This window comes from Corvus moneduloides, chromosome 25, assembly GCF_009650955.1.
Source record: "Corvus moneduloides isolate bCorMon1 chromosome 25, bCorMon1.pri, whole genome shotgun sequence".
NCBI lineage: Eukaryota > Metazoa > Chordata > Aves > Passeriformes > Corvidae > Corvus > Corvus moneduloides.
In genome coordinates, this window is record NC_045500.1 from 100,996 (window position 1) to 128,697 (window position 27,702).

The 27,702-nt window shown below is 42.3% G+C and overlaps 1 protein-coding gene across 7 annotated transcripts in view; it reads left to right on the plus strand.

Annotated features, from left to right (window-relative positions):
- Window positions 1-16,018: 16,018 nt before the first annotated feature.
- APLP2 (amyloid beta precursor like protein 2) overlaps window positions 16,019-27,702 on the plus strand; it is a 48,210-nt gene continuing 36,526 nt past the window's right edge. For all 7 annotated transcript variants that reach the window (XM_032134048.1, XM_032134050.1, XM_032134051.1 and 4 more), the window contains exon 1: window positions 16,019-16,131. In XM_032134048.1, the coding sequence (XP_031989939.1) occupies window positions 16,051-16,131 (81 nt within the window). In that variant the 5' untranslated portion in view covers window positions 16,019-16,050. The remainder of the gene's footprint in view (window positions 16,132-27,702) is intronic.

Genomic DNA, 27,702 nt, shown 5'->3' on the forward strand with positions numbered 1-27,702 from the left:
TCCTGAAAATCCTCCTTTCCCCATTCAGCTCCTAGGTCATCAGATCCATGTCTCCATCCCTGCATCATCTCATTTGGATGCTGCTGTTGCAACAATTTCTCCCATCTTGCCTGTTCTGACTCTTCCCTCTGGCCACGCCAAGGTTCATTTTTCCACTAGTTCCCACATGGAAGCAAGTGTACTGACTGTCTTCTCCCCTCTTTCAGATTCCAGGTGGAAAAGCACACTGGAATTCCACCCTATTTAATTTACTCATGAGTATCTATTTGCCCTCTTTCCCTTGGTTCTCCTCACTTCTTCCTTTCACCCAGAAAAACCACTCCTAAGTCTCTGCCTCAAAAACAAGCCTCCCACACCCAGACCCACTCCCTAAAGCTGCTCCCCGACCCTCTCTTAGATCCCCTAGAAAGAGTTCCTCGTTTTTCCCCATCTATATGAATGTTTCAGGTTGTGTTGGGGTTATTGGATTTTTCTCCATGACATAATCCCATTTTGAGGAGCACATAGATTAAACATGACAAAGAAAAATGCTCAAGTGCTCTAAACTCATTTGAGTTATAGAAGCAGCCACTGGCTCCCCAGCCCTGGTGACCTCCCAGTCTCATTCTGTGCATGACAAGTAGGTACTTAGGCCTAGATTCCCAAATTAAACTGCACATGGAATTGGGCTATGCTTTGTGGCACCCACCTCCCGCCCCTTGTGCAAGTCAGCAGCTGGCTGTGATTTAAAACTCCAATCTAGAAGATGGAAAAACTTCAACTCTGTCCCTGTGTCTGTTAGAACCTGCTAAATTGTAATGCAACTGAAATGTAATTACTTTTCATCCTGCACAGAGAATATGAAACATGAATTCACTAGTTTAGAGTAAGCCACAATAAATTTAATTAAAGCAGCCTCATGTAAAACACATACAAGTACAATAAAGTTATTTTATTTTGGTTCTCAGGATCACTCCTCCCTCAAAAAATTAGTGGGTTTTTTTTAACATACTGAATTAATTCCTTTAACTGCAAGAAAAAAAACTGACTAAAACAAGTTTGAGGGTGTTGTAATAGCATCTGCATCAACTCAGATTTTTAAATTTTATTTTAAATTAAAATCATACCATTAGCTGAGACATTTTACCTCACACATTCACTATTGGCTCTTTTTTCCTGATTTGTCCCCAACTAAGTGGCATTTATCCCCCAATATTTAATAATAAAGAAGCACAGAAATAAGCCAGGAAACAACTTGCATCGCCCCCCAGCTCCCTAATCTTCACTGGGCATTGGTAAAAGATACAGCAAGTTTTAGGAAAGGGCAGCTTTTCAGTTCACTGGAAATCTATTTAGCAAAGCCCTGCTGGCGTGTAGGGATAGGAAGAGTGCATCCTGATGCCAAAATGCCTGCAGGGAAAATACTTTGCCACTCACACACCAATATCTCCCTGACTCCATCAGAACAATATTTATAAAGGCAGCTACTGGTCCTGTGATGCCTTGAGATCCCACGGTTTAAGAAGACAGAAATCAACTGGGAGTTCGGCATTTCACAGCTTTTGCTGCAAACTGTCTCTTTGCAAGATTCTGCAGGGTGAGAAGGGGATTTTTCCTTCTTGTGCGCAGCCTCTCCTGTGGAGTCCCAGCCTTTCAGCAGGCAGTGTGTTGTGGTTCCAGTCAGCCCAGTTTAGGCAAGTACAGGAACTCCAGTGCAACCCAGTTCTTCTTTCCATTGCCAGACTTCCTCATTCTTGGAGCATTTCCCAGAAATCTGTGCTGGACAGATGTAGTTCAACTTCAAATCCAGGTCAGCTCCTTCTTTAGCTGGGATTACTGTTGATTTAGTGCATACATGTCTTCTCTGGGAAGGATCTCAGCTACCATGATCCTGCCAGCACCCAACACCACTGGCTGATTTCCCACTGGAGTTCAGGTGTCCCCATGGCCCAGCCCTGGTTGTGTAGAAGCATTGCCATTAGTAAGAAATCATTTGTGCATTAACTGCAAAGTAAACACAGAGGGTGTTTGGGTTTCCTTTCCATTAAGCAGGCCAGAATGACTCAGGAAGCTCTCCATGCTTTGGGATATTTCTCAGTTCAGTAGGAAGTTAAATAAAGGTTTAATATTCTCTATTAAAATTATTCCTATAGTGCATTACACAAGATTTCTAATTTTCTTCCTCCTACTTCTGCATATTTGGTAGATGAATAAAAGAGGCAACATAAAAACACATTCAGTGATAACTTATGGTAGATGTTTAGACAGCAGCCACATTTTTGTTGAAAAAAAGTCATATTTTAAGACTTAATTTAGTACATATACTAAATCTATACTCTATCTTGGCTTTTTATAGAACAGCTAAAAGTAAGTCTTCTAGCTGGGAAAATTCTGTATCCTTTTTCAGTATGTATAAGGATAAAAATACTTATCTGTCAGATGGTCAACCTTCCTCCTTCTTCAGAAGTTAGAAATTAGAAGTCTGACCTTCTCATGAATGTAGGAGCTGGCAGAAGATTTCCAAGCTACCAAGTCTTCTCCATCACAGACACCTCAGTGTATAACCTGAGCAGGCTTTCCCTGATAAGAAATTGAGAATTTTATTCTTGCAGCTTTGAACAAGAGACTAAAAACATCACTGAAGACAAGCTGGGGTTTTTTTCTAAAGTTTATTTCTACTTATTTCATGCCATTTAAGTAGGGTCTTTACCCTTGCCCCAGTATTTAGTCTCCTGATGTATTTATAGACAGCAGTCACATCCTCCCTGAGGTTTGTTTTGTCAGACTACACAAACCATCTTTCTTTCATCTCCTCCTGTCCAACACATTCCTCATTCTCAGCTATCTGCCCAGCCCCTCTGCTCTAGTGGGGCAACAGGGCTTTTACAGAGAAGATTTCATCATAGATGATACAGTTTTAGAAACAGATTGATTTTAATGGTAAAAAACATCCCCTGGGATATCTCTAGCTCTTATCTAAAAGTCTGGATTTCCAAGCTTGTGGAAAGTCACCAGTTCCCATTCCATCCTTCAGCACCTATAGAAGATAACTAAAGTTAATCTAGAGATGGTATCCAGAGAGCATTCAAAAATACAGGTCTGCAGGCACATTCAAGAGGACAAGGCACACCCAAGTCCAAAATTGGACTAGAACTTACATATCGTGATATAAGCTGATAATAAAAGTAATACACAATCCATTAGTAACTTATGTAGCCCAGAGCAATAGCACAGATTCAAGAGCCACAGCCAGGTACAATTGATACTAATCTGAAGCCCAGTATTGGGGTGAGGGCCCTGAGCTCGGCTTAAATAGAACTCCTGGGCTTGGGGCAGGGGGGGAGGGAGGGGGTGGTCCCAGGTGAAGCTGCTCAGGATCAGGAGGATTTATTAGTGGCTTCGGAGGCCTAACTTGGTGCTGTACTGTTATGCAGGTCCTGAAGGTACTACTTAATCCCAACTTAGCCCTGGATTCTTGGAGAAGTTAGTATGGCTTTTTTTTTTTTTTTTTTCCCCTCCATAAAGTTGTAATCTGAGTCTGTCTTAAATCTAATATTTATATTATTACCCTATTTATTAACAGCCTGTAGGACTGGTGTAAAAAAAGAAAGTACTTGTGGTTGAGTTTTTTCTCAATTTTAAACTTTTACGTACCATGGTCTTAAGTCCTTCCTTAGTTTTCTGTCATAACGTGTTAAAGATTAGGTCTTTGAAAAGAAAAACACTGCTGACATTTTCTTACGGCATTCTGGGATTTTAAGTGGAAGAACCCCCCCTTATAGCATGTGAGTGGGGTTGTGTTGCTTGTTACCACATTGGGGACTGGGGTTTTCTGTGTGAGTCCTGACCCTGCAGCAAGAGCTGTCTGAGCAGATGCTGGGAGTGGTGTCACTTTGGACTGTATTCAAAGTATTTTTGCAGCATAGCTCTTTGCAGTTGGATGTGTCCTTCAAGAGGTGGTTGTCTGGGTAGAAGAGAGATGTTTGTTTAGTGAGTGATTAGTTTAAAGGAGGGAATGTTTTCCAACCTGAGTTGGAAGGTAAGTGTATTCCACCCACGCTATCGACAGATACCTGAATGCCTTTGAAAACAGCTGGTTTAGGAGAACGGGAGGAATCAAATGGAGCAAGTGTCAGGATTTGTCAGGGAGCTAATGCTGCCTTATCTCTGAAGCTGATAAAAACCAAATGATATCATCGAAGACAGTCATTAAGACTGCAGCTGTAGCCTCTGCCCTGATGCAGATGGCTACAAATAAGAAACTTCTGTAGTCACACAGAGAGGAAAAACCTAAGAATGTGCTACTCAGGGGAAAAGCACAGAGCTGCCCAGAGCAGGGAATGCTGGCAGGGCTTCTGCTGTGCTTCAGTGAAATGACACTGGAGGAAGGATGCAGATACTGTAGCCTGGGAAGAAATAACAAATTTGCTCCTCCAAAATCTTTTAGTGAACAAAACATAACCTAGTTATTTTGAGTCAGTCTATTTTTTTCTTTTTCCCCGGGAAATAATCCTCATTGTCAAAGCTCAGGTGATGTTATCCAGGTGCACCTGGATATGTTATGTATTGTAAATGTGATATGTAAATGTTATGTATTGCAGGTGTGCCCAGGCACCTGGCCAGCCTAAAAACAAAGGTGTTTTTTTAAAGCAGCAGATTTACACGGTGAAGCTATGATGAGACTTTGCATTTCTCTGTTATTATGGAATTGTTCAACTGTTGCTTTGAACTCCTGTAACCCCAGCCTGCACACAGTGGAAAAATTCCAGATTTGCTTGCCTGAGCATGAGGCTGCAGTTAGCAATAAAAGGTTTGCTGCAGTTCCAGCTGAGAGTGCTCATGTGTCCTGCATCATGTCAGGTTTGCTCTGCCTTCATTTTGCAGGGATCCCCTTGGAGACTTGTTTCCAGAGTTTTGCTGTTAAGAGTACAGCTGGTATTTCCCAGGGCTCTAAAATCTGTTTGCTTGGAAAGATTGTCTCTAAAGCCAGTACATCCCAGTGGGATCTCAGGTAGGATCTGGACTCTTCAGGTTTATCAAAAGATCCCAGACTTTGATCCCTGATTTCCAAATTCTGCTGCTTAGTGAATTTGCCTGAATAATAGAGGAGCGTGTTAATAACAATGGCATTTCCCAAAGCAAATTTGGAGTAATTTTAATCAAGAGACTTGCTAGCTGCAAGCCTGGCCCCTCAGTAGCTGATTTTTACACTGAAATATCTTTGCCACTGTGGTAAGATTATCTTGAAAGTTATTCTTATAGTTGCTGAGGTATTCAGGAAGGCAAAGGACAGGAATAGGCCTAAGATGACAAGGTCATTTTTCACTACTTGGATCAGCTTGATAAGGGCTGAATTCATATCCCTGGTGAGTTCTGTTTCACCCGAGAAAACCTTAAAAGTTGAATGAGCTGCTTCACATCCTTGTGGTTCTCCTCAACCTCAAAAGGTCGTAGATGCACAGAGGAGCTGTGGCTGCCCCATCCCTGGAAGTGTTCGTGGCCATGATGGATGGGGCTTGGAGCAACCTGGTCTAGTGGAGGGTGTCCCTGCCCATGGCAGGGGTGGAATGAGAGGGCTTTGAGGTCCCTTCCAATCCGAACCATTCTGGGATTCTGTGGTTTCCTGTATTCATCTTGGCACTGAATTCCACAGACTCCCCTTCTCTCCTCTTTCGTCATTAATTCCCTGCAGAACTCTTAGGAATTGTGCTGGTGATGCCTGTTTTCCTTTTTGTCCCCCATCACTTACCTAGTTTTATTTTGACCTGTTCACTTTTTCTTTTAGTGTAGAAAAAGTATTTTAAAATAATACTATTTCACTTAGTATAGAGCCACTGCAACACAGTGAACCCACATGGAAGGTGTAATTAACACTAGAAGTCAGTTCAGTATTTCTGTGACACCTGCTGGGAATTTCTCTCCTTTCAAAGTTTTTCACCAGGTTTTATTTCACAGCTGACATGTTGGTTGATAACAGAAAAATGAAATAAAAAGGAATGAAAGAGCCCTGTGCTGTACAGAATGCTGGTTTCTCTCAGCATGGAATACTCAATGGTGAATCCTGCAATTGTTGAAAAGCTATTGGCAAACACTGGAGTTGAAGGTGGAAAAAAGACATAACATGCAATATTTTTCCTTCCCTGACTTTAAAGAAACATCTTCCCAATGAAAACAACAACTTACATAGCCATAAATTCATTAGAATCATATTTTTCATTGCTGTACTTCTTGGATGTTCCTTTGGTAAATGATTTCCTGCCCTGTGCCAGATCCTGTTTCCATTCACAATGAAGTAACAGTCCTCTGTGAGTGATATCACAGTATCATACCACAGCCCTTATTGTGACTTCTCAAATTTAACACACTGAAATAAGTTCTTTGTTGATTGTTTGGGGAATTTTATCTCTAGGGTTTGACTGAAGTCACTCTAACTAAAAACAAAAAAAAAAAAAAAAGAGCAGAGCCTGGAGAACTTGGACAGTTTGCAGTGTGCAGAAAAACATGGAAACAAAAGAAGGGCAAAAAGGAAAAGTTTGACTATTTGATAAATTCTTGTACAGACAGAGGGAAAGCTTGAAATAAGGCTTGTGTAAGTCATTGTTTTTTAGGTTTTGAGGTGGTACGGATACTTAATTACTGACCCCACCAAGAGATCTACCTATGTGCTTTTGCTGGATGATCCAGCTGATGCTGGATCAGCACGTGGTGTTGGCCAGGGGAACACCTAGCTTGGGGACTGCTTCCCTTTTGCCCCCCCCCACATGTGCTCCCTGGCCACAGCTCTGCACCCATGTGCCAAAGGAAGTGTATCCAAATACTACTAATTTCTAGTTTATCAACTAGATCCTAGGTTTAGGCCCTTCTAACCATAGACCAGGAACTTTGCAGTTCCCCGTCGTGATCTGTAGTTTCCATCTCGTGCTGACGCACTTCCATCCTTTGCTGGGATAAGGTTTATGAAAACTGGTGTATGTGTCTGTGCTAGTGCCTGTGTGCGTAGAAGTGATTCTTTTGAAGGGTTATGTAAAGATATATTTTCCAGAAGACAGAACAAATACAAGGAATCTGGTTGAGCTACTTCAGGCCTGATCATGCAAGGAGTGGAGCACTCTGAATTTTAAATGCAGATTAGAGCACTTGCATCCCCAGGTCTGTGGAAGGTTGCAGGGGTGTATCTGTGTGTATATGTGTTTAAGCATCAATTGATCTATGGACATCATAATATATGCTTACTTTGGGGGGGGGGAATAAAATGGTAGTTATGAAAAAGAAAGGGAGATGGAAGACAGTCCTTTTGCAATTGGTAAGTGAATATTGATTTAACACCTTTGCTAAGCAGCTACTTTTTTGGGGGGCTTTTTAGCCTTCCCAGTCAACAAGGAGCTGGCAAATGGGTCTGTCATCCAGCTTTATTCTCAGGAAGTATGGAAAAGGTCTCGTTAGACTTCTTAACAGAAATGAGGGTGTTATTTATCATAACCAGTAGAATATTGATATGTTTAAATATGCTGATCCATGAGATTTTAAAAAATAGAAAACCTGGTCAAATTTTGCCCTTGTTGTCCACTGAGAGTGTACCAGGTAGTATGTTGAGGAAAAACTTAGCCAGAAGCAGTTTTGAGGGAAACTATTAAAATGCAGATAAATGAAGATGTCTTCTGACCCCAAGAATCTGCATTCATGTAGCGAAGGATTCATTACTCACAATGCAATGCTTTCTGAAGTGTATTTTTGTATCATCATTTCCCCTTTTAAATTCAGCTCTTAAATCCCAAAAGGGAATTAACTACCAGCCATTTGCATTTTAAAGGGAATACTCAAACCTCAATAGAGTGCTCTACTTAAGACTCCTTTTCTATAACTTAGCCAATGAGCTACATCTTGGTGGAGACCTTGGGGAGTCAACCAAGTGACTGGGACAAGGCAGGAAAGCCTAGAGGGAGGAAACCTTGTAATTTGCTTCCAAAAAACGTTGAATACACTGATATCAGTGTGAAGCTCTCCTGCAGAATGGTGTTTTTCATTATTGTGGGGCAAAATGTCTTTAATGTTGGGGGAGAAAAGAGATCTTCAAGCCTTGGCAAGTTGCAATGGCAAAAGGCACAGGCTCTTCTCTTCCCATGAGGGAATATCATGGTAAAATAAAAGGAGCAACTTCAAATTCAGCCCTTTGCAAGACATGGGGAAGAAACTGTTGGAAAGTTACAGGACAGGGGTTTTGTTAAAGATCTCTCTGGAGCTGACTCATCTTCTGAGAAAATGTGATTCAGAGAGAGGCTGTTCTCCCCCTCCGGCCACAGGTTTGGTGTGGAAGTTGTAGGTGGTCCCCTCCTTCCCTTGGAGACACTGCGATTCAGCTTCTACTCACATGTCCTAGTTCCTTTCAGCTGTGTCCTGCTCTTTGCCTTTATTCAACTGACACTGATTTCAAATACATGTTTTTCTTTATTTCTTATTGCCAAGAGAACCTGTACCCAACCTTCTTGCTGCCTTAGGAGTTTAAAAGCTGCCAAAGCACTGCTACACCTCACTTCCTTGTGGCCCTTCAAAGAACTCTGTGTCAAAGGTTATAAAAACCCTCAAACACAATATGAAGCCTCTCTCTTGAATGAGTTAGTAAGTCAATAGTGCTGTAGAGCCCTGGGTGTATTGGGGCACTGAAATAAAAAAACCTGTAGAGCAAGGTCTGCAAATATGAATGTCTGTGCCTGGGAATTCCAGTATCCCACTGATTTCCCCCTGACTCTCAGTTGAAGACCAGGCTGCTACTCAAACAAGACCCTAGAGATCCTTCCTGAGGTCGGGTCTGGTGATAGTGCCAGAAGGCAAAGCTGCAGGTCCTGTGTCTCCAGGTGTGCATTTCCAGCACCTAAAGTCACTATTCCTGTGTTGAAATAAGAAGGATGACTGGGTGTTTGGGAGCTATGAGGCCCAGTGATGATTGTAACCGGAAATGTTAATATTTGTTTAAATAGAATGATGCAAACTGCAGCCTTCTGTGCTGATACCGAATTAGAGTAAGGAGGGGATTTTTGGAGTCACTCTGCTTTTAAGTGCAACAGAAAAAAAAGCACTTAAAGGTACCGTGCAGCTGATGGAAAACTACAGTTCCCAGTAATTCATATTATCAGACATGATGTGTCTCCTGGACATTTTAAATTCCTTATTGCCTGTTCCTGTGTCATAAGTTCCTTCCTCACACACCCTGTTCTTGCAAACTGAGTAACTGCTCAAACAAGTGATTGGGGATGAAATAAAAGGCAACTTAGGTGTGCCATGAAACAGCTTGTTAGCACAGGCAATTCCATGATGCCTGATGGAACAGGTGCTGAATCAGACCTGATTGTGGAGGGAGGGATCAATTTTTTGCTGTTGAATTACACCTATCTTCAAAGCTGCAAATGATTCCACATTTATTCAGCAGGACAAGTTCTGAGGTTTTTATATTCCATGTTGTTCACTGCTGTGCCATTTGTTAAGATGATTTGGCTTTTAATCTACCAATGAATACTGAATGAAGAATTAAATCATGAATCAGATCTCTTCTTTTGCTTGCCAGTAACACAAGCCATTTTTATTTTCAATTTCAGGTTTCTTTTACAGTAGAGGCAAAAATAAATTATGAGTGAAAAGAAGTTAAAATTGTTCCTCTCAAGCAAGTCTCCTGCATCAATGCTTAATCCTTCCATTATGTCTGATGTCGTTAATCATTCTACTGTAATATTTGACACACACATTTGTGGGACAAATTAGGATCTAATGTAAAAGCTGCAATAATACTGACTTATGTGGAACTGCAGCTAATTATAACATATTTGAATTTTCATCTTTTATAAAAGACCTCTATAAAATGAACCTTTCACACTGCTGAAAAGAGACTGAGACAGGCAAGCAGAGGAGGGGCAAGAGAAGAAACATCCAAGGACAACAGGACAAATCTCAGCACCATAATGAGACAATGTCAGTTGTTTGTGGATTCTTTTTAATTGTGGGCTTTTTCTCTTTAAGATTTCAGATGGCTTCTCTATCACAGCTGTGGGGCTCAGCTTATTTAAGTTGGAATGGTTTGGTTGCCTTGATACACAAACAACTGATTCTGCCATTTTCAGAGATTAAATGTCACTTCAGTCTTCACAGGTGGACTAGAAGAGATAAAGAAGACAGGATGCCATTGCAGGAAGATATGTCTCACAGAGCAAATAGATGAGAGTTCACTAAATATTTTCTGCAAAGCAGCCTCTCCTTCCCCTCTTCCCACCGTGTCTTCACTGTGCCTTTACTTGTAGACCTCTAGACCCTCAGTCATTTGAGTTCCCTGTGTCAGGTTCAATGCTTGTGTTTAGTTCCTTGGAGAAGCATCAGGCTCTGCCTTGAGATCCTGCCAGTGCTCAAAGCCTCGGATCCATCTGGAGAGAGAAAATGAGCAGCAAAATTCCCAGTTTGTGTATTAGCTAAAAAGGTGGTTAGGCTGTTATATTTGCATTTGGGATCCTCAGTCTGAGTGTGGGCTCATTACTCATTACTGAATTATATATCAGATGTAATTTATTTTCCTGGGAAGTGAATCCTACATATGTGCAACTCTATTCCAAAATGGATTCCTTGTGTCTCTCAGATGTTGTTTTTGCCTTGGATAGTCTTCAGAAAAACAAATTTTCCAGTTAAGTTCACCATTGATTTTTCCCCCCATCTAGAAATAAGAGGAGATCATAGATATAGCACATTTTCTGGATGCTGAGATTCATATGCAGAGTGTTGAAGGAGAAGCAGCTTTCTTTAGCAGCCACTCTCTTGTGCTGCCCTTAAATATTCTGGATTGATGCATTTTTCATTTTCCAATGCATTGCACCTTTCTGTGCTGGTGCTTCATCAAAGCTGTAATATCTCCAAACCTAACAGAAGGGTTATTTTGAAGTTTTCAGTTACAGGAGTTTTAATGCCAGGCTTGTTTCCTTAACAGTCTGTTACATGCTGTAGGCAAGGATTGTGCTGTTTGAGATGAACACGGCACAAGCTGCTGTGCAGATCTGCCCACTTCAAACACCTCAGTGGAAGCTAGATGAGTGGCACTGTTTCAGGCATGGACCAGAGAAGTGGGAAAACAGCCATCAAGAGTTAAGGGCTTATTGGTATAATGAAGGGTAGATTTTCTCCCTTTCCTACCAATCCGTTTTAAAGATGTCTCTGAGCAGAAACAGAAAGGCTTGCTGTCCACCACTATCACTTCCTTTTCACAGATTCCTGGGCTGCTTTTCCTCACATCTGCAGTTATTCCTGTTTTTATGGTGTGGCCCCACTTGCAATGCATCTGTTCTTAGTTTTTCTCCATCCTTTCAGTCTTCTAAATTTCAGTGTATTCTGCTAGAAATCACCTTTTTGTTTTTAAGCTCCTGTCTGCCTCTCAAGGCTTCTGCATTTTTTGTCACCCTCTTTCTGTGGAGCATCTTCGTTCTCACTGTATATCTTAAGCCCAGTTTCTTCAGCAGTTTCCTTCATCTCACTGCTGCTGGATTTCTTATGTCTTGTCCCCAGTGTGTTGTCATTTTGAGTCACAGATGGAAGGCTAAGCTGCAAGGCTGCAGGAACCCTGGACTTTCACACAGAAGTGCTGCAGCCAAATACAGCTGTCCATTTCCAGACCAGGTTGGCAACCTTCTGATGTTATTTATGGGTCTGGAGAAATATTATTTCCCACAGGCACTTAAGTAGCTAGATGTTGGTTCAAGCTTGAGTTGGCTAATAACAGTTTTGCATTGCTTTCTGCCCCTTATAGAGCCTTGGTGACAGGTAGAGGTCTTGTCCAAAGGGCAGGATGTCTCCAGATGAGTTGGGGCAGTTAGCTGGGCATCATTTGTGCAAGTTGTGCACTATATTTTTCCTAGAAGCACTGCTTAGAATTTCTTATATTGCTGAATTGTGTTCAGCAGTAATAATATTGGAGTATGACTATGATACTCCAATAATAAGCAATAGGGAATTCATTACTTAATCCCACCACATTCTGTAGTTGTTTCTGATTTCAGTTTGCATACTACCTCCTAAAACCCAGACTGACTCAACTCTACCTCTGCAAGCTCTACCTGTCCCACAGAACTAGTACGAATGATGTGATCCCCCATTTAAATCTTCAGTCAAGTTTAGCTGTATAGGATTACAATTCACTGGCTAGACTTATTTTATGCTTTAATTTCAGGAGTTTAAGAGAGTGGTGGGAATATTCAAAGATTTCCTCACTTCTCTGAACTCATTCTCCAGGTAAGGGCAGGATCTCAATGCATCAGTTTGCTGAAGTTGCTGCTCCCGGAGATTTTAATGGTACCACATGCATTCCTTGATGACTTCTGTTTGCTCCTTTTATCTATCTTACTATCTAATAGTACTAATAGATAATATTATCTATCTAATACTACTCTTTCAGAGCGCATTTTTGCAATCATAAATATGTGCTTTCTGTTTACACAATCATGGTCTTGCAAGTGATAAGGGGCAGAGATGTTCACTTGAAACATTTCTTACAGGATAAACAGTGGCAGCCAAAGGTGAGGATGAGATTCTCGGTGCTTCAGTAGCACAGATGTCCTGGAAAAGGGCACTAAAAGCTCCAGAAGTTGGGTAAAATGGGATCCTTGGAAGTAAATGTAAGCTGTCACCTCCCTAACAGGGTTAACAGCAGGAGAGGTGTCCTAGGAAATGCTGCAGCCTTGCAGCATTGATTCAAACTGGTGCTGTTGTCACAGGCAACAGACAAGTACTAGTGCTCACCTAAAATTGAGCTGTACACTGAATTAACCATGGCTATCGTGAGTGTCACCATGCCTGCAGTGACCTGCTGCTCCTGTGTAGGCAGTAGGCACCTAAGAACAGCCATCCCCAAAGCCTTGCCATGCTGAAAGCCTTCGGGTTTTTTCCAACTGATGGAATTCTATTTGCATCTTGCTGGAGACTCTGATCTCAAACTCTCTCCTTGCCACCCTGCAGTCATATGAATTTAGTTGCATGTAGAGCTCCTGATAGTCACCAAGGAATGACCAAGATCTGGGAGATTAAACCTTTTTTTCTGGGGACTTTCTGTCCTGGGAGGACTGATCTCTGTATGAAGGGAAATGTGTTATTCTTCAAATTTTGATTTCTCACTTGCTTTTTAGGTAGTGAGCTGAGCACTGATGGCCTTGCTCTTGAAGAGGAATATCCTGTGTTGCAGTGTTGCTGCAGGACTTCAGCTTGTTATAAACATATATTATAATATTGGCTTCTCGCAAAGTATAGATATTATATAATGTTAGAAATGCTGTTTGCTGTGTGGATGTAGTTTTCTCTCTTTAGCAAGAATGTTAGCAAGTGTGAGCAAGTAAGAGAACCTCCAAGCGAGCAGAGGATGAGGCCCGAGGAGCTGCTAATCAACACTTTGTCCAGAGAACAAAAGGGCCCAAAGGCTGCTCTGCCCGGAGAACGGGGGCGGCCGGGAGGGTCCGAGAGCCGCTATCACCGCTCTGGCCGGGGGGCAAAGAGGCCCAAAGCTGCAATCAGCCCTGACTGTCTGGAGAATTAAGAGATCCACCCTACCATCGACTCTTACCTAGCGGGCCCAACCCCAAGAATCAAAAGAAGTAAAACCACAAGGCAGAAGACTACGCATGCTCTAAAAAGGCGGACCCAAGGAGTGGCCATGCAGAACAGCTCCAGGAAAAGTTTGAATATGAATAGAGAACAGACAGTAAAAATGGTATAAAAAGGACTCACCTCGGGCATCAGGTGTGCTCTTGGCAGAGCGCCGAGGCACCCGGCCGTTATCCTTTTGCTTTATTTTATGTGTCTCTTATTGTCTTTATATTAAACTCTTTAAATTCTCACAGGAGAGTGAACCTCGTTTTTCACAAGCTCTTACACCCTGGTGTATCTGCAGTGCAGGACTAGTAGCAGGAGAGAACGCAGCTGAGTTGTACCTCGTGCTTATCTGAGAGACTTCCCCAAGAGTCACCTGATTGAAAGTTTTTCAGAAAAACAAGGATAACACTGTTGGAGTCAGTGCTGTGAACATAAATTAATACTCACCAAGCACTACATAAATATAAAAGTAAATTAATTTATGTAGCACTTTAAGTACTATATAAATTCAACCTCCAATGAAAGCCCATCCCCAAAGATTTATAAAGAAACTTGTACATTCTTGGACTGGGGAGGAAGAAAAATCCCTCCTTTTTAAATAAAGGGAAGAGCCTGACTAAGAATGTCTTGTTATTTACTCATGCATTCATATTGCACAATAAAATACTTACATTAAAATGTGTCCGTTTTCAAAAGCAACTTGTTACTCCATTTTTCAACTGAACTTGGCCAGGCTAAAAAGAAAATTATATATGCCAGAGGACTGCAGTAAAAGAGATTTAAGGTTTTCAAATAGTGTAAGAAAGAGACTATAATAAGTGACCAGTGGACCAGTCAGCAATTTTAATTAAAGCTGGGCTGCTTATTGATCTATCATACAGATTTACCCCATCTGCAACATTTCAGCAATGTTCCTATTTCAGAAAATAGCACTTGTTAGAGCCAGTAAAGAATATGGAAGTTTAGAATGGAAATGTTTTATAACTGTGACATTTTGTACTAAGATCTTTTTCCATCCCATTTAAGCACCTCACCTATCTTCACACAAAGATGAAAGCAAATACATGGACTCTATAGGATATTCTATCTGGTGGAAGGTGTCCCTGCCTATGGCAGTGGCATGGAACAATGTGAGCTTTTCCAACCCAAACCATTCTGTGATTCCACAATACTGCTTTTCTAACTTAATGCCAATGGGTTCACTGCATGTCAGTGCTTAAAAAAAAAATCCAAGAAGTCTAAAATATATTGGTATTTTAAAAGATCTCATGTTCTTGAAACCAGTGGGATCTTTAGTGCTTGCATCTTCAAGGTGGGCATTTGTCATCCCTGAACTGATGAAAGTACTTTTCCATTGGAAAAACCAAGGAAAGTACTAAAAAGGGGCTAATAAATGCTCTGCACAGATGTGGAAGGTCTGTGGTAGCAGCAACTGCACTTGGTAGATCTGCTTTGGTCCTGAAGGGTTTGCTTATTTTAAAATTCTAATTATTTAAAATTTCTATTTCTAAGTAACATGGTGAAATTGAAATACCCTCAATGCAAATTTGACGCGAAAACCTGGTTTTAAAGCCAGAAATGTGTCCTGAAATAGCAGCACCAAGAGTGGCAGGACATCTGCCCTCGAAGGAACTGCTGCTGTGCTCTGGTTGAGAAGAAACACAAACTGGAGGTGGTGATGGTGATGTGTCTGTTGTTTAATTAAATATTTAATTAAATACATGCATGTTGTTTAAAGTTTATGGAGAGCTGTGCTGTGTTTACAGAGCAGCATGTGTGGCAGCACATGTGATGTCTTCTCTTCAGGTAGTGCCTGGCGAGCACCGGTGTTGGCAGCAGGATGAAGTCGTCAATGATTATCATTCTTTTCATTCAATAGCTGTATTTTAAGAAAAAAAAACAAAATAAAAAAGGACACGTGTTGAGTTACATTGCGAAACCCGAACAGCCGGGAACTTGCTGCTTGCACACGGGTCAAGGGCTTTGAGAAATCAGGGATAGATGCAGAGATGTTTTCTTTGAGTGGGAAACATTTTAGATGAGGAAAACGTCTCACTTGCCTTTTATTACCCCAGAGCGTTCCTGCTCACCGCAGTGGTGTGGTGAAGAGTTTAGCCCACAGACGGCCATACATCCCATGGTCTTTTCAGGTCCCCGCTATGCGGAGTTTTACCGGGGGCTGATTCTGTAGCAGCCGGCGGTGACAGAGGTGACAAAGAGCGGCCACACCCCCGGCCTGCCTCTCCCCCTCACGGCTCCCGTCAGCCCCGGCAGCCATTTCCCGCCGGGGGGCGGTCCCACCCACCACGCGCCTCGTCCCATTGGCTGAGAGCGGCGCGGGGGTGCGGCTACACGCCACCCTCCGATTGGCGCGCGGGGCTGTCAGTCTCGGCGGGGGCGTGGCCTGGCGAGGCGGGTCCCCGCGGGGGCGTTGCGGCCGCAGTTGCGCTCGGGCGGCGGCGGCTGATGGCGGTGGCCATGGGCTCTGCGCTTCTGCTGCTCCTGGCGCTCCTCGGGCCCGCGGCCGCGCTCGCCGGATACATCGAGGTGTGTGGGGGGTGCGGGTGCGGGTGCGGGCGGCGGGGGCTTCCCCGGGGGTACCCGATGCGCAGGTGGGAGGTAAGCGGGGTTCGGGGTGTCTCGGCTGGTGTGGAACCACCTGGAGCTTGTCCAGCCTTTCCGAGACCTTCCCGGGGTGGTGAGTTCGTGTTTTAAACGTGTTTTCGGGAAAGCCGCAACCCTCAGGCCGCGCACCTGGACGGAAGCTCCGTCTCACCGGGATGCTTGGGGCTGTTTTTTTGGGGACGTGACCTCGGCATTCTTGGCACGGGAGCAGGAGCGGCCAGCTTCAGATGGGTCCAGAAGCTTAGAAGACTGTTAGAGGGCAATTCCCTAGATAAAAATCTCGGTTAAACGAATCCATTTGGTTGCTGATGGATCCAAAATAAATCTTAGGTTGGAACTGGTACCTTGGCTTTCGGGGAGTATGCTTCAGCCGAATGTAAAGGCTATGCATTTCATATAGAAATGGCTTAGATGCCCGTAGGGGTCTGTGTGTGTATATATATATGTACATGCGCACGTATACGAGTATATATTCCTTTTGTATACACGAAATATGTATTGTGTTTGCGTATATGAAAGTAACTGGTCAGAGGAAATTCCAGCTTTATCCTAAATCCAAAAGGTCAGTGTAATCTAGCTCTCCAGACAACGAGATGGGTAGGAGAAAATCTTGCGGGTCTAAAAACTCGACACTATAAACCTGTCTTATTAGAGGGAAGCAGCAAAACAAGGAGCAAAGTACGTGCTGAGCTTCAGACATGTCATGTAAATAGAGTTTAATAATCTACGCCTGAATGTTGTTTCGAAATGCAAAACAGCTGCATCTGTCTTGTGAAGGTTCTGGGTTATTTAGGGCTGGATAAAGAAAAAGCTTGTGGCTGCTTATGAATGGCTTGATTTGAGAGTTTACAGTAAATTTTAATAAGCTTGGTTAAGCAGAACATCTACCTCAATGTGATGCATAAAGCTCTAAGCTGGTGGTAATTCCTAACTGGCAGTAAATGCAGTTCTTGGATATTTTTAATGTGTTATATGGAATTGGTTAGTCCATGATTTCTGCTTGTTTGATTGCTATTGAGGAATAGTATTCCACATACTTTGTACCAATCCTTCTGTTAAATTTCTGTAAATCAATGGAACATGGTTGATAACTGTTTGTGGAACAACTTATGCATCGGTTACCTTGCAGGAAGGATGGTGGAGCTGCTCTGAGGGCATGGAGCTAATGCCCAGATCAGATTCCTTGGCATTGCCTTGGTGGCAGGGGACTGTCCTGGCTGCTGGTGCTACATCCAATCTCTTGCACCTGTTTGGCAACTCCTCCAGCTGTAGGTCACTTCCTCTCTTACATCCGAGACAAATTTGGCTGCTATGCACATCCCTTCTGGAATCTACTGCTTAGGGATATGGGCCATGAAAAATCAGCTTGGAAAACAAATCTAGCTGTCATTTTTTTCCAAAGCCTGGTGTCTGTGTGATGAAGCAGATCCCAGGTTTTGCCCATCCCAGGATTGGCACAGAGGGGAGCAGCCGTGTCACACCTTGATGCTCCAGGAGGGGCCAGCAGCTCAGCAGCAGGAGAAGGGGGCACTGACCTTTTTGAAAAGGATTAAAATGAAAACATTCCTGCAATTCAATTTGCATCCTCTAAAGGCACGGTAGCCACCTTCATCTCCTGGCATAAATATCAACTGTGGCATTTTAATCATTATTTTTGCTGCGTCCTCTCCCATTGTCTTGTCGGTGGGGGGACTGCAGCTCTCAAGTCTTTATTGCTGCCAGATTTGCTCAAGAATAGCTCTCAATGTAGAGCTTAGGAAGTAAATGGTTACTGTTCAGGGATTTATACTGTGGTCGTTACTGGATTTTATCAGATAATGTGATGAAAAATATGCAAGCAATTGATTTTTTTTTCAATAATCAAGATGATATTTGAAAGTTATGGAAAACACGTAAAAATGTCTGCAGTTATTAGTTCAGTTGGATTGGCACGTTTGCATTAGGTAGATTTTCTGTCTCTTGATTATTTTAGCTCCCATTCCCTGTCCCTGGAACACCCGGTAATCTTCTTATCAACTACAATCTGTTTTTCTTTCTGTCCTGCACAGAGCAAGGGGAGTGGCAGTTTATTTTTTTCTCTTAAATTGGTGGTATCTGAACTCTTGACTAGGGCATTCCCAGGGGTTGGTGCTGGTGACAGTTGGTCTCCCTTTCACATCAAAGTGTGGGGATGGCTGATAACCTCTGACAGTTTCTCTTCCAAATGAATATGAATGGAAGAATTTAGAGAAATCATGGGTCCCAGCAGTTAATGTGTTTCTTTCCATAGCAGTATGTGTCTGAATTTTGCTTATTTTGCTTGTGAAGTCCCCAGGAACCTCAAACAGGACACTGATGCCAACTGGAAAAAGAAAATAAATCTATGCTAATTTGATTTGTATTCCAATGATAAACTGCTTCTGCTGTGCCCTCAAGGCCTTTAAAGGTGCAAAGTTTTTTTATCACTTGACCTTTTTGTGTAATCAAATCTGAGGCAATGGAGACCTGATACTGCTTTTTTTTAATCATGTTTGGTATTTTTCCAAAGCTCTCTTGAATGCTTACATCTGTTACCTGCCTGCTTGAAATCACCAGGAGTTGGGGGAGGGGAAAAAAAAGCGTGTGTTTTGCAGCAGAATTTCATGTTATTATTTTTGTCTTGTATTGCTTAAATTCTCCCTAACAAAAATACCAGTCTGTGCCATTTCTGCAGACCTTGGGGACTTCTAATTGCCTGCTGCATCGAACAAAGAACTCCACCTAGGGAAATTTCCACTTCGGTGTTCGAGTCCTGAGCAGAAACAGCCCAGGAAAATTCCAGTCTTGAGCCTGTGGCCTTTAGTTTCCTCTCAGTTCCTAAAACTTTGCTTCCCAGTGTTATGAAATACACCTTCCTATGAAGGTGGTTATATGCAGTGCCTCTTCTAAGCTTCAATAAAAGCTTCTCTGAAGCAAAGATATGGAAATAAAGCAAATCTGATACTGCGGAGAGGCTCTGGAATTTATGCTGTGTTGTAGGATGGCACATGAAGGTAAGTGCTCCTTTTTGGAGGAGGCCTTCAGCTCTCCTTGTTTCACCTGTGGAATAAATATCACCTCCTTAAATGTTATTTAGGCATTAATAGCTCTCCCAGGGATTGAATGACTTTTTTGTTAATGTGGTTGTTGCATCACCTGCAAGTTATTCAAAAGCTATTCTGTAGGTGGCTTTAGCTGTATTATAATTAGGCACTGCTGTTCCTCCAGCACCTGGGAGTGCAGGGAAGGATTACTGCAGTTCCCTGTGCTCTGTACCAGTTGTGCTTCTCTCTAGATGTGCCTTGTAAAACTTCTGCCTTTGCTTTTCCCTGCATGTGTGTCTTTTGGAGGCGTATGGACTCAACCTTGGAAGTATAAGTCACTTTGACTGCAGCATCTGCTTCTACACATGTACTTAAACCAAAGCCTTGTTCCTCAGCTGAAAATAGAAAGAAATACACCATCTCAAACTATTTCTTGTTAGAAGGCAAAGCCTTTCCCCTTCTTTCTACACTTGGGCATTTTACTCTCTGCTCATTAACTCCTCAGGCTTTCTAAATTGATGCCAACACCTCAGACTCTTGCTCTCTTGCTTCTTCTGTGCAGTAAAACTTGGTGTCATTGATTTTAAGTTCAGGCAGTCAGCACCTCTGAAACATGATGTTAATTTAAGATGATGCTTGCTCTTGATTGGAAGGCTTTGAATACTCACAATGGCCTAGAAACCCTTCTGGTGAGGCTCCTAACTCAGAACTGTACTTGAACTTGCAAGATTGCCCCTTTTTTTTCCCCAGAAGTGTTGTCTGCACCCATAATTAACATGTTCTGCTCTCTCTACTTGCAGTGAGTTTGTCACAGGGAAATGGCATCTCCTACCACAGGTTTTGGTTGCTGCGTATCTTAAATGGAGTACTTAGGGCTTGGTGACTATGCATTAACTATATTAATTTTGTAGTTTGCTTTTGGATATTTTCCTTTTCAGCCTTTTGCTGTAGGTGCCAATAAGTCTCAGGTTTGTGGGGAGAAATGGGTTGACAACATTGTGCAAACTCTTACAACTTTTCCATATGTAGATATATACTTATTGTATGCTTACTAGTGTGAGTTATAAAGCAGTAAGAAGGAAGATGCGAGTGGACTAAATTGTCAGGTTTCTCTTTATTGTGAATTAACCAAAATTACTTATTTTTTCTGGTTTGGGAGGACTGATGGCTCCTCCTCAGATACAATAGGATAAAAGTAACTTTAGCCTGTTAATACTGTTACTTATATGGGACAGGTGGTCGTTCATATATACACACACACACACATTTCATGTGGAGATCTGGCTTGTGAATGACACTTTTTTTTTTAACTTGTTCAGCACTAGATTTACTACTTTCACCTCCATCTGCCTTCTCAGTTGGAGTTAAATATATATTTGTGACTAAGTGTTCTTTAAGCTATACTACCTTATGTGAGAACATGGAAAACCCATGTACCAAAGAATACAGAAGTGAAACCCACCTTTTAGCCTGGCTTTCAAATGTCCGTAAGTTCTAATGCTTGCTCTAAAGGATTGGTGTTTGAAATGTAAAATTTTGTCTTTATGTGCATTTGTGGGAGTTTTAAGTTCCAACCTGAGATGAATGATCAAAACACCAATGTTCTGCAAGTGATGTTAAACTAATCTTTCTAGCAGCCAAACCCAGCCTGCTTGGCTTTATGTAATCAGGTGTCCACCTGATCAGGAGCATATTTGGCTAAGCTGCTTACCAGCTCTTCATTTGGAGGTATTGCAGGCATGTTTTGTATACAGCCAGTGGGGAAAAGGAGGTACTCCTTATTCTTGAAAGATAAACCTGTATATGGAGTAAATTGAGTTCTAACTCCTTGTTGTCATGTTTGCCTGCCGTGATAATGCTCGTGTACAAATGAATATATTGCAGACCTTCATTTTGGTTTATATCTTCAGTAGCCTCCTAGTCACTCTTAACTAGTGTGCACAGTCAAATGTTGCTGCTCTCCGTGGCATTTGGTGATTTATTTCACTTTCCGTTTCGCTGGTGACAATGGGAATTCAAATCACATGTTGGTTCTCTGTTTCCTGAGGGAGAGAACTGCTGGGTGAGGCATGGTCCAGAAAGCGTTTTGTTCTCTACAGGCAGACCTGGTTCATGTACGTATGTATGTATTCATCTGATTTAGAGATCTTTTCTGGCAAGACTGGCCCAGTAGTTTGTGAGGACTGGTGCAGCTGGGCTATGCTGATGTTGGTGTGTTTACTGCAAGGACAGTGGCTTCACTTGAGCTGTTTTTTTCCTGATGATTTGTTTCTCAAGATGACTGTGTTGGGCTGTGCAGTAACATCTGTTAGCAGTGGTTTGAAGGAATTCTTAGTGCTCAACCTGCAGATCAGTGGCTGCTTACAGAGTTCAGTCTAATCCTCTTTGCCAGTCCTTTCCTGGGGGATTCCTCCTCTGGACCTTCAAAAGTTTTACCAGTTATTTCTAGTGCCAGGATTTCCTGCACAGGTGAGCTGCGGGGTAAGATGCTGTGGTTGGACAAGGCCTTCAGTTGATGAAGCAGGGTCTGAAGTTGTTATTCCATGCAGTGTGTGACCTTCAGAGAAACTTATGGAAGAGACAAGTCATTAATTGTTTGGCTTGGATGGCTTCACTGTGCTTTGAGACAAACGGAAAATCATTAGCAAACGATGACTTTGAGCTCAAGTTTTTCAAGTTACCAAGTATGAAGGGCATTAAAATTGCCAGCATAACTTAGATGCAGCCTGAAAAAAACCCAGCGAAACCCACAGAAGGTGGGAGCTGTGCCTTGGTTCCCTGTTGTACTGGAGAAGCTTTGGGGTGAGGCCCTGAGTCATTGGTGTGTTACAGCTGTTGGCAGTGTCGCTGACCCATGGTATCGTGCCGAGGTGCAGCAGATGATAAACATGCCTCAGCACTCAGATCCCAGGCTCTGGCTCCGTGACAGGGATGCATTTAGGTAATTTCATACAGTAAGCTTCTCTCTAACAAAATTACAGCAGTGCAAAGTGTATTTTGATCCAGGTCAAGGACAGGGACAGGCAGGCACGCACAGGCACACTGAGCTGGCTGGGGCTGTACTTCCCTTGACTCTAACAGCAGGTTGATACTCAGTGAAGTTTCCATTTAAGAGTAGCTAATTATCATCTCCTTACAGATGACTTCGTGTTTAAATAAAAGCAGTGTTTAACCTTGAAAGTTCCTGTTCTCATTTAGGTCTCTTTTCCTCCAACAAACATTTTCTTGGTTATGTTACATTTTCAAATGGGAGAAGTTCTGAGATGTGGGTCAGGGGGTGGGTTGGTTTCTTTCAATTCTTGCATTAGTGAGAATTTTATTATTCTGTTAACTCTCTGCTATAGCAGGGCTTGCACTTTCTTATGAAGATGTTGTGCTTCTTTAACCCATCACCACAAAGCTCTAAATGCAGTCAGTGAGGACAACTCAAAAATCTTGCCAAGATGAAACAGAGGTTTAGCAAACTACTTGGTATTTTCTAGGAGTTGCCTTATGCTAACTTCAGTACTGAGATGCCTAAATCAAAAGCTGAACATTTGCATTTTTAATCTTTGGGCTTTTCTTTAAAGGCTCTTATGTTATTTTTAGCTCCAGCTCCCTGCCAAAAGCTTTGTTCCTTTTCTTTTGGATTTTGGGTTGATGAATCCCACTAGTTATGATGTCATTGCATAGTATGAAATGACAGTAACAAAAAGAAAAATCTTACCCATACCATCTGTTACAATAAATATTGTGCACTCCTGTTAGATTCCAAGTGGATTTGGATAGCATATTCACAACAGAAGCTGGTCTCTGCTTAGATGTGTGGTATCCTCTAGCATAAAGCTTTTAATCACCAAATTCTCTGTATGGTTTTGGATTTGACGTGACACATTGCCAGCTCTAAGTGTAGTTGGGTTTTTTATTGGTGTTTGATCTTCTCTCATTCATATCAGGCCTAGTAACTTGCCAAAAATGGAGGAATTTGCACAAATTAGGCTAATTCACTAATACCAAGCATTGGTTGACTTCTTGCACTGGTCAACTTACAGTAATTGTGGCCTGAAACAGAGAGGGGCAGATTTGCTTTAATCTCCTAAGTATTCCTCTCAAAAGATTAAATGCAAAATGTTGATTGAAACCTCTGATTGGTGTTCCCAGAGAGTGTATTGGCATTTGAATGTGAGTCTTTCCCTGCATAATTTATCAAAGCCCTCACTGAAGAAATTGAATTTGATAGCTGTTTCGTTTTACGCCGCAAGATCACAAACACGTTTAGAAACCCTGAAGAATGAAATGGTGTCAGGATCCAAGCAGAGCACGGAGCCTGCCTTAGCAGTCTCGGTCAAAGATGAATTCTGAAATGTAGGGTACAGCAGTGCTCGTGCATGGACTGAAATGTGCTGCCTGCCAGGAAAAAAGGAGACTGAGAAATTGTTGAGGGTGCATGTTATTGTGGAAACCGGTTATTACTCTTGAATGGAGCAGGATGCTTGCTCCCATTTGGACTTGGGGTAAGATTTAAGTGCCTCTAAGTAGTTTGAGTTGTAGGGTTTCAATAACCACTTCATTTCCAGAGGCTTTAAGTAGAGCCTCAGCCTCAGTGCTGGAAATGTCAGGCAGTGGAGGAGGTTTTCCCTTGGTAACCAGGCAAAAAAATTTGAGATTTTGCATTTGCAGTATATTGATGTATTAGAGCTCAGCCTTTGGGCATGGATGGACATGGTGCTGTGGCTTACCTGGGCAAGAGCCAAATCCCAGGAGAGGCTGAGGGAATTCTTGAGGGGGTCACAAAATGAAGTTGTGGTGTTCCTGTGGGTGTGTGAAGCTTGGGCTTGGGACAGAGCATCGTGTCACAGCAAGGGACACTCACTGGAGAAACAAGGGAAAAAACCCCACGTTCCTGCCCCCGTCACTCCTGATAAATGCTGTCTTGTTCAAATTGCATCAATACTTGCCCTGCAACAAAGCCAGTCAGTATGTGGATGTCCTGTTTAGGGCACAGCTGCTTTCTCGGAAACAATTTCCCAATAACAGAGGCAGAGATGAATGGCCTGCTGGGGCAAAGGCTGGATGCAGTGGAAGGTTTGCACTGCTGTATCCCTGCCTTGTCCACAGCTGACTTTGTGGGCTGGATCACAACTTGTCACCTGTTCTGTCCCTCTCCTTCTGCCTATGTGCTCATGCACTTTTTGTCTTTTTTTCCATGGTATGCACGTTTGAGTTTGTGAATAAAAACTTGTACTAATCACAAGAGCTGAAATCTATTATCTATGTTTGAATCCATAGTGCTGTGTTTTATGCATAGTGTTTTTAATTAATCCTTCATTTTAAATCCTTGCGTCTTGCTTCAGAATATATCTTTGTTTCTCAGGATAAGAGACAAAGAAATAAACCAGCTGATCACCTCGACATCCTTTTGCCTTCTCTCCCTGCACAACAGGTCCTTCCCTTTGCATCCTGGCTGCCAGGAGGAGGAACTAGAAGAGCTGGATTCCTCCTGTAGTTGGGCTTTTAAATGACAGGAAATCTTCTTTCAAATTTGCTTAAATGTAAAATCCACAGTACAGACAAAAGCTATTTTGAAGTTGAGGCTGAAATTCCTGGGTTTGGCTGGATTTGTTGCGCTCAATTATACTGAGCAAGCTTTTGCAACTTGCTTCACATGGGAATTAGCGTGATGAGGAGAATACTTTTCAAAGTATGACTGTATGGAGGCTTTCCACAGAGCATCTACAGCATGTTAATTCCCTCTTTCACTGCAGGGCCCTGAGTAGAATGCAGCATTGTAGTCCTTTTGTAATAGATGCTGATGGATTTCAGGAGCAGTGCTGTTCTGAAATGGCCACTGTCATACTTGTACTAGTGTGTGTGCAAACTGGTAAGCTGGGTGCTCCAAGGAAGAATACTGTGGAGACAGCCAGGAAAATTTTGGGCTGCAAGCTTCATGTGTGCTGTAGCAGAGACATGAGGAGCACTGCTTTCCAAGACCCTAAATGGCCTTTTGCTCCAGGCAAAAGCAAAGATGACTTTACTTCATCTGCTTTGCTTGTCCTTGGTTTCAATTTGGCTTTTTGAGCTTTATGTCACTGTCTTTAAAGATTTTTGCAAAAATTTGAATAATTGTTCCTCATTATGCAAGTGGCTGATAGCTTTCCTCATAATTTTCTGTTCTTTTATTTATTAGGCTGTGATTCTTACATTTTTTTTGATCTTATAACTGGGGGCATAACAAACATTTAGCCACAGCTGGCAGCAGCATTAGCTAAGATGGGTTTAATGTGCTAAACTTTCAGCAGCTCTTCCCCTCACGTGGACTTGGAGATGCATTGCGACTAGCAGTCCTTTGTCTTTTTTTTAAGAGGATGCTGCTGACCTACTCTAAGCTGTTTCTCAGGCCATAAAAGAGGGCTGATTTTTACTGTTTATAACAGCATGCTTTAAATACACCAGATCAAGCAAAGCAGAGATTTCTTTTTGTTTTGTAGTATTTGCTTTGGAATGATTTCTGTGCTTTGGAGTGGCTCTTCAGATAGATCTCTGAGCAGCATCCATCTCACAATCTGTATCTCCAGCATGTCCAGGATGACGCTCTTCACTGATGAAGAGGATTAAAATAGTCATTAAGCTGCAAAACACACAGTATGTCCTGTAAAATACAAAATAAAGATACACATAGATAAAAGATAAAAATACAGACAAACTGAGCATGCTGGAGTGGTACAATCTGTTGGAATGCATCAGGATGGGAACATCTTTAACTTGAGCCAGATTTGGTCTGCTCATATCACAGAAAGATGAAACCAGGGCTTAGTTTGCATATGGAGACACTTGGCCTGGTGCTGTCTGTAGACACTTTCTTGCTTTCATTTTTCTCTGCTGTGTTTGAGTGGATAGTTGGTCCCTTCTGCCCCACCTCAGATGAGGTCAGTGTCACCTGATTGACACTTAAAATGGTGTCACTACTTGTTAGGATGCTTCCTGCAGTGAATTAACTTTGGGAACAGCCCAAAGCAGGGAACTGTTCTTACTTATTCCCACCTCTCTGGGTTAACACTCACATCCTTTAATTGACGGGTGTAACTATGGGGATACAGACAGCCTCTAAAGCAGTTGTGTGACTGTGACTGAGTAGTTGCTCCATGTGCCTTTGCTGTCCAGGCTGTAGAGTTGCCCCAAAGCCTTGACACCCACAAATCCATTCATTTTGTGCTGGTTACCAAACCTGTTCTACTCCTCCAACAGGTACTACTATGAGATACACAAGTTCTCAGTGCAGTATTCTCAGAACGTTCCCAGCCTAATAACACAAATCCATGTAGTACTGGTCCCACTGCTGTCCAGGCTGGCTGGGAATTGTGCAGGGAGGGGCAGCCTCCAAGATAATTCAAATGTGGTCTGGTAAGGAACTCATTTGGGCTCTCCATGATTTTTTTTTTTTTTTTTTTTTGGTAAGATGTCCAAAGTAGGGATATGAGAATGAGGTATGTTTCTGGCTGTCTCATGCTGTTGCATCATCAGGCTATAATTTCAGCATAGCTTTTTGGGGTGCTGCTCTGTTATGATTTGAGACATCTGAATAGATTCTATAGAGCTAATCCACATCACGGATTTGCCAGATTCTGGCAGAGTTAATATTTGCAGCTGATAGCCGGGTTTCTGAATTAAAAAACACCATAGTGGGCCATGTCTGAAGTCAACCAGTGAAACAAAACCACCATTCCCCAGGGTTAGAACTTTATGCAACATTTGCATCCTTTGACTTTGAGAAAGAACTATTGAAATGACTCAGCCCATGGCTAGGAAAATGGTGAGTGGCCAATTGCATCAATAGGCAGATCAATCTACCCTCCAACTACTGTCCCAGTGATGGGATTTGCATGTTAAGTCAGCATTTCCATTGCTATCCTTGTCTGCTTGTAGGGTTAAGGAAAGCAAAACTTGTTTGCAAGGCTGACCGTTTATTTCTTTTTCATTCAAGCGTGTCTCCCAAGAGCATCTGAGCAGGCAAAAAAAAGCATCTCTAAGTAAAAGTCAATAGTCACTTCTTTCCCTGCCTGGTAGCCTTTTCCAAGCAGGAAAATAAAGAATTGTTTGGAATGCTTGTGTTCAAAATAACGTATCTTGACGGTTTTCTTTACAGTTCCTCCAGCTGGTCTTTATACCAAAAAAAAAAAAAAAAACCAAAAACCTGCTATGATGGACAGCCAGGGCAAAGGGTTCAAAAAAAAATTTAAAATACTAGTACATTTCAGAGACCTTCAAGAGGAATTTCAGTTGAGGCAATGGAAGTTCTCAGTGTATAGTGCCTCTTTAAGGCCTAACTGGATTGTTGAAAACTGTTCTGCCTGCTCTTTTTCAAGGAACGATTTCCCTTGCTGTTGCAGAACAGGCAGATTTTGCTTCCACCTTTGTAATAAAGATTTCAGCACCTGATGGCTTTGTGCTTCGAAGCCCTCAGTGAAGTGTCAGG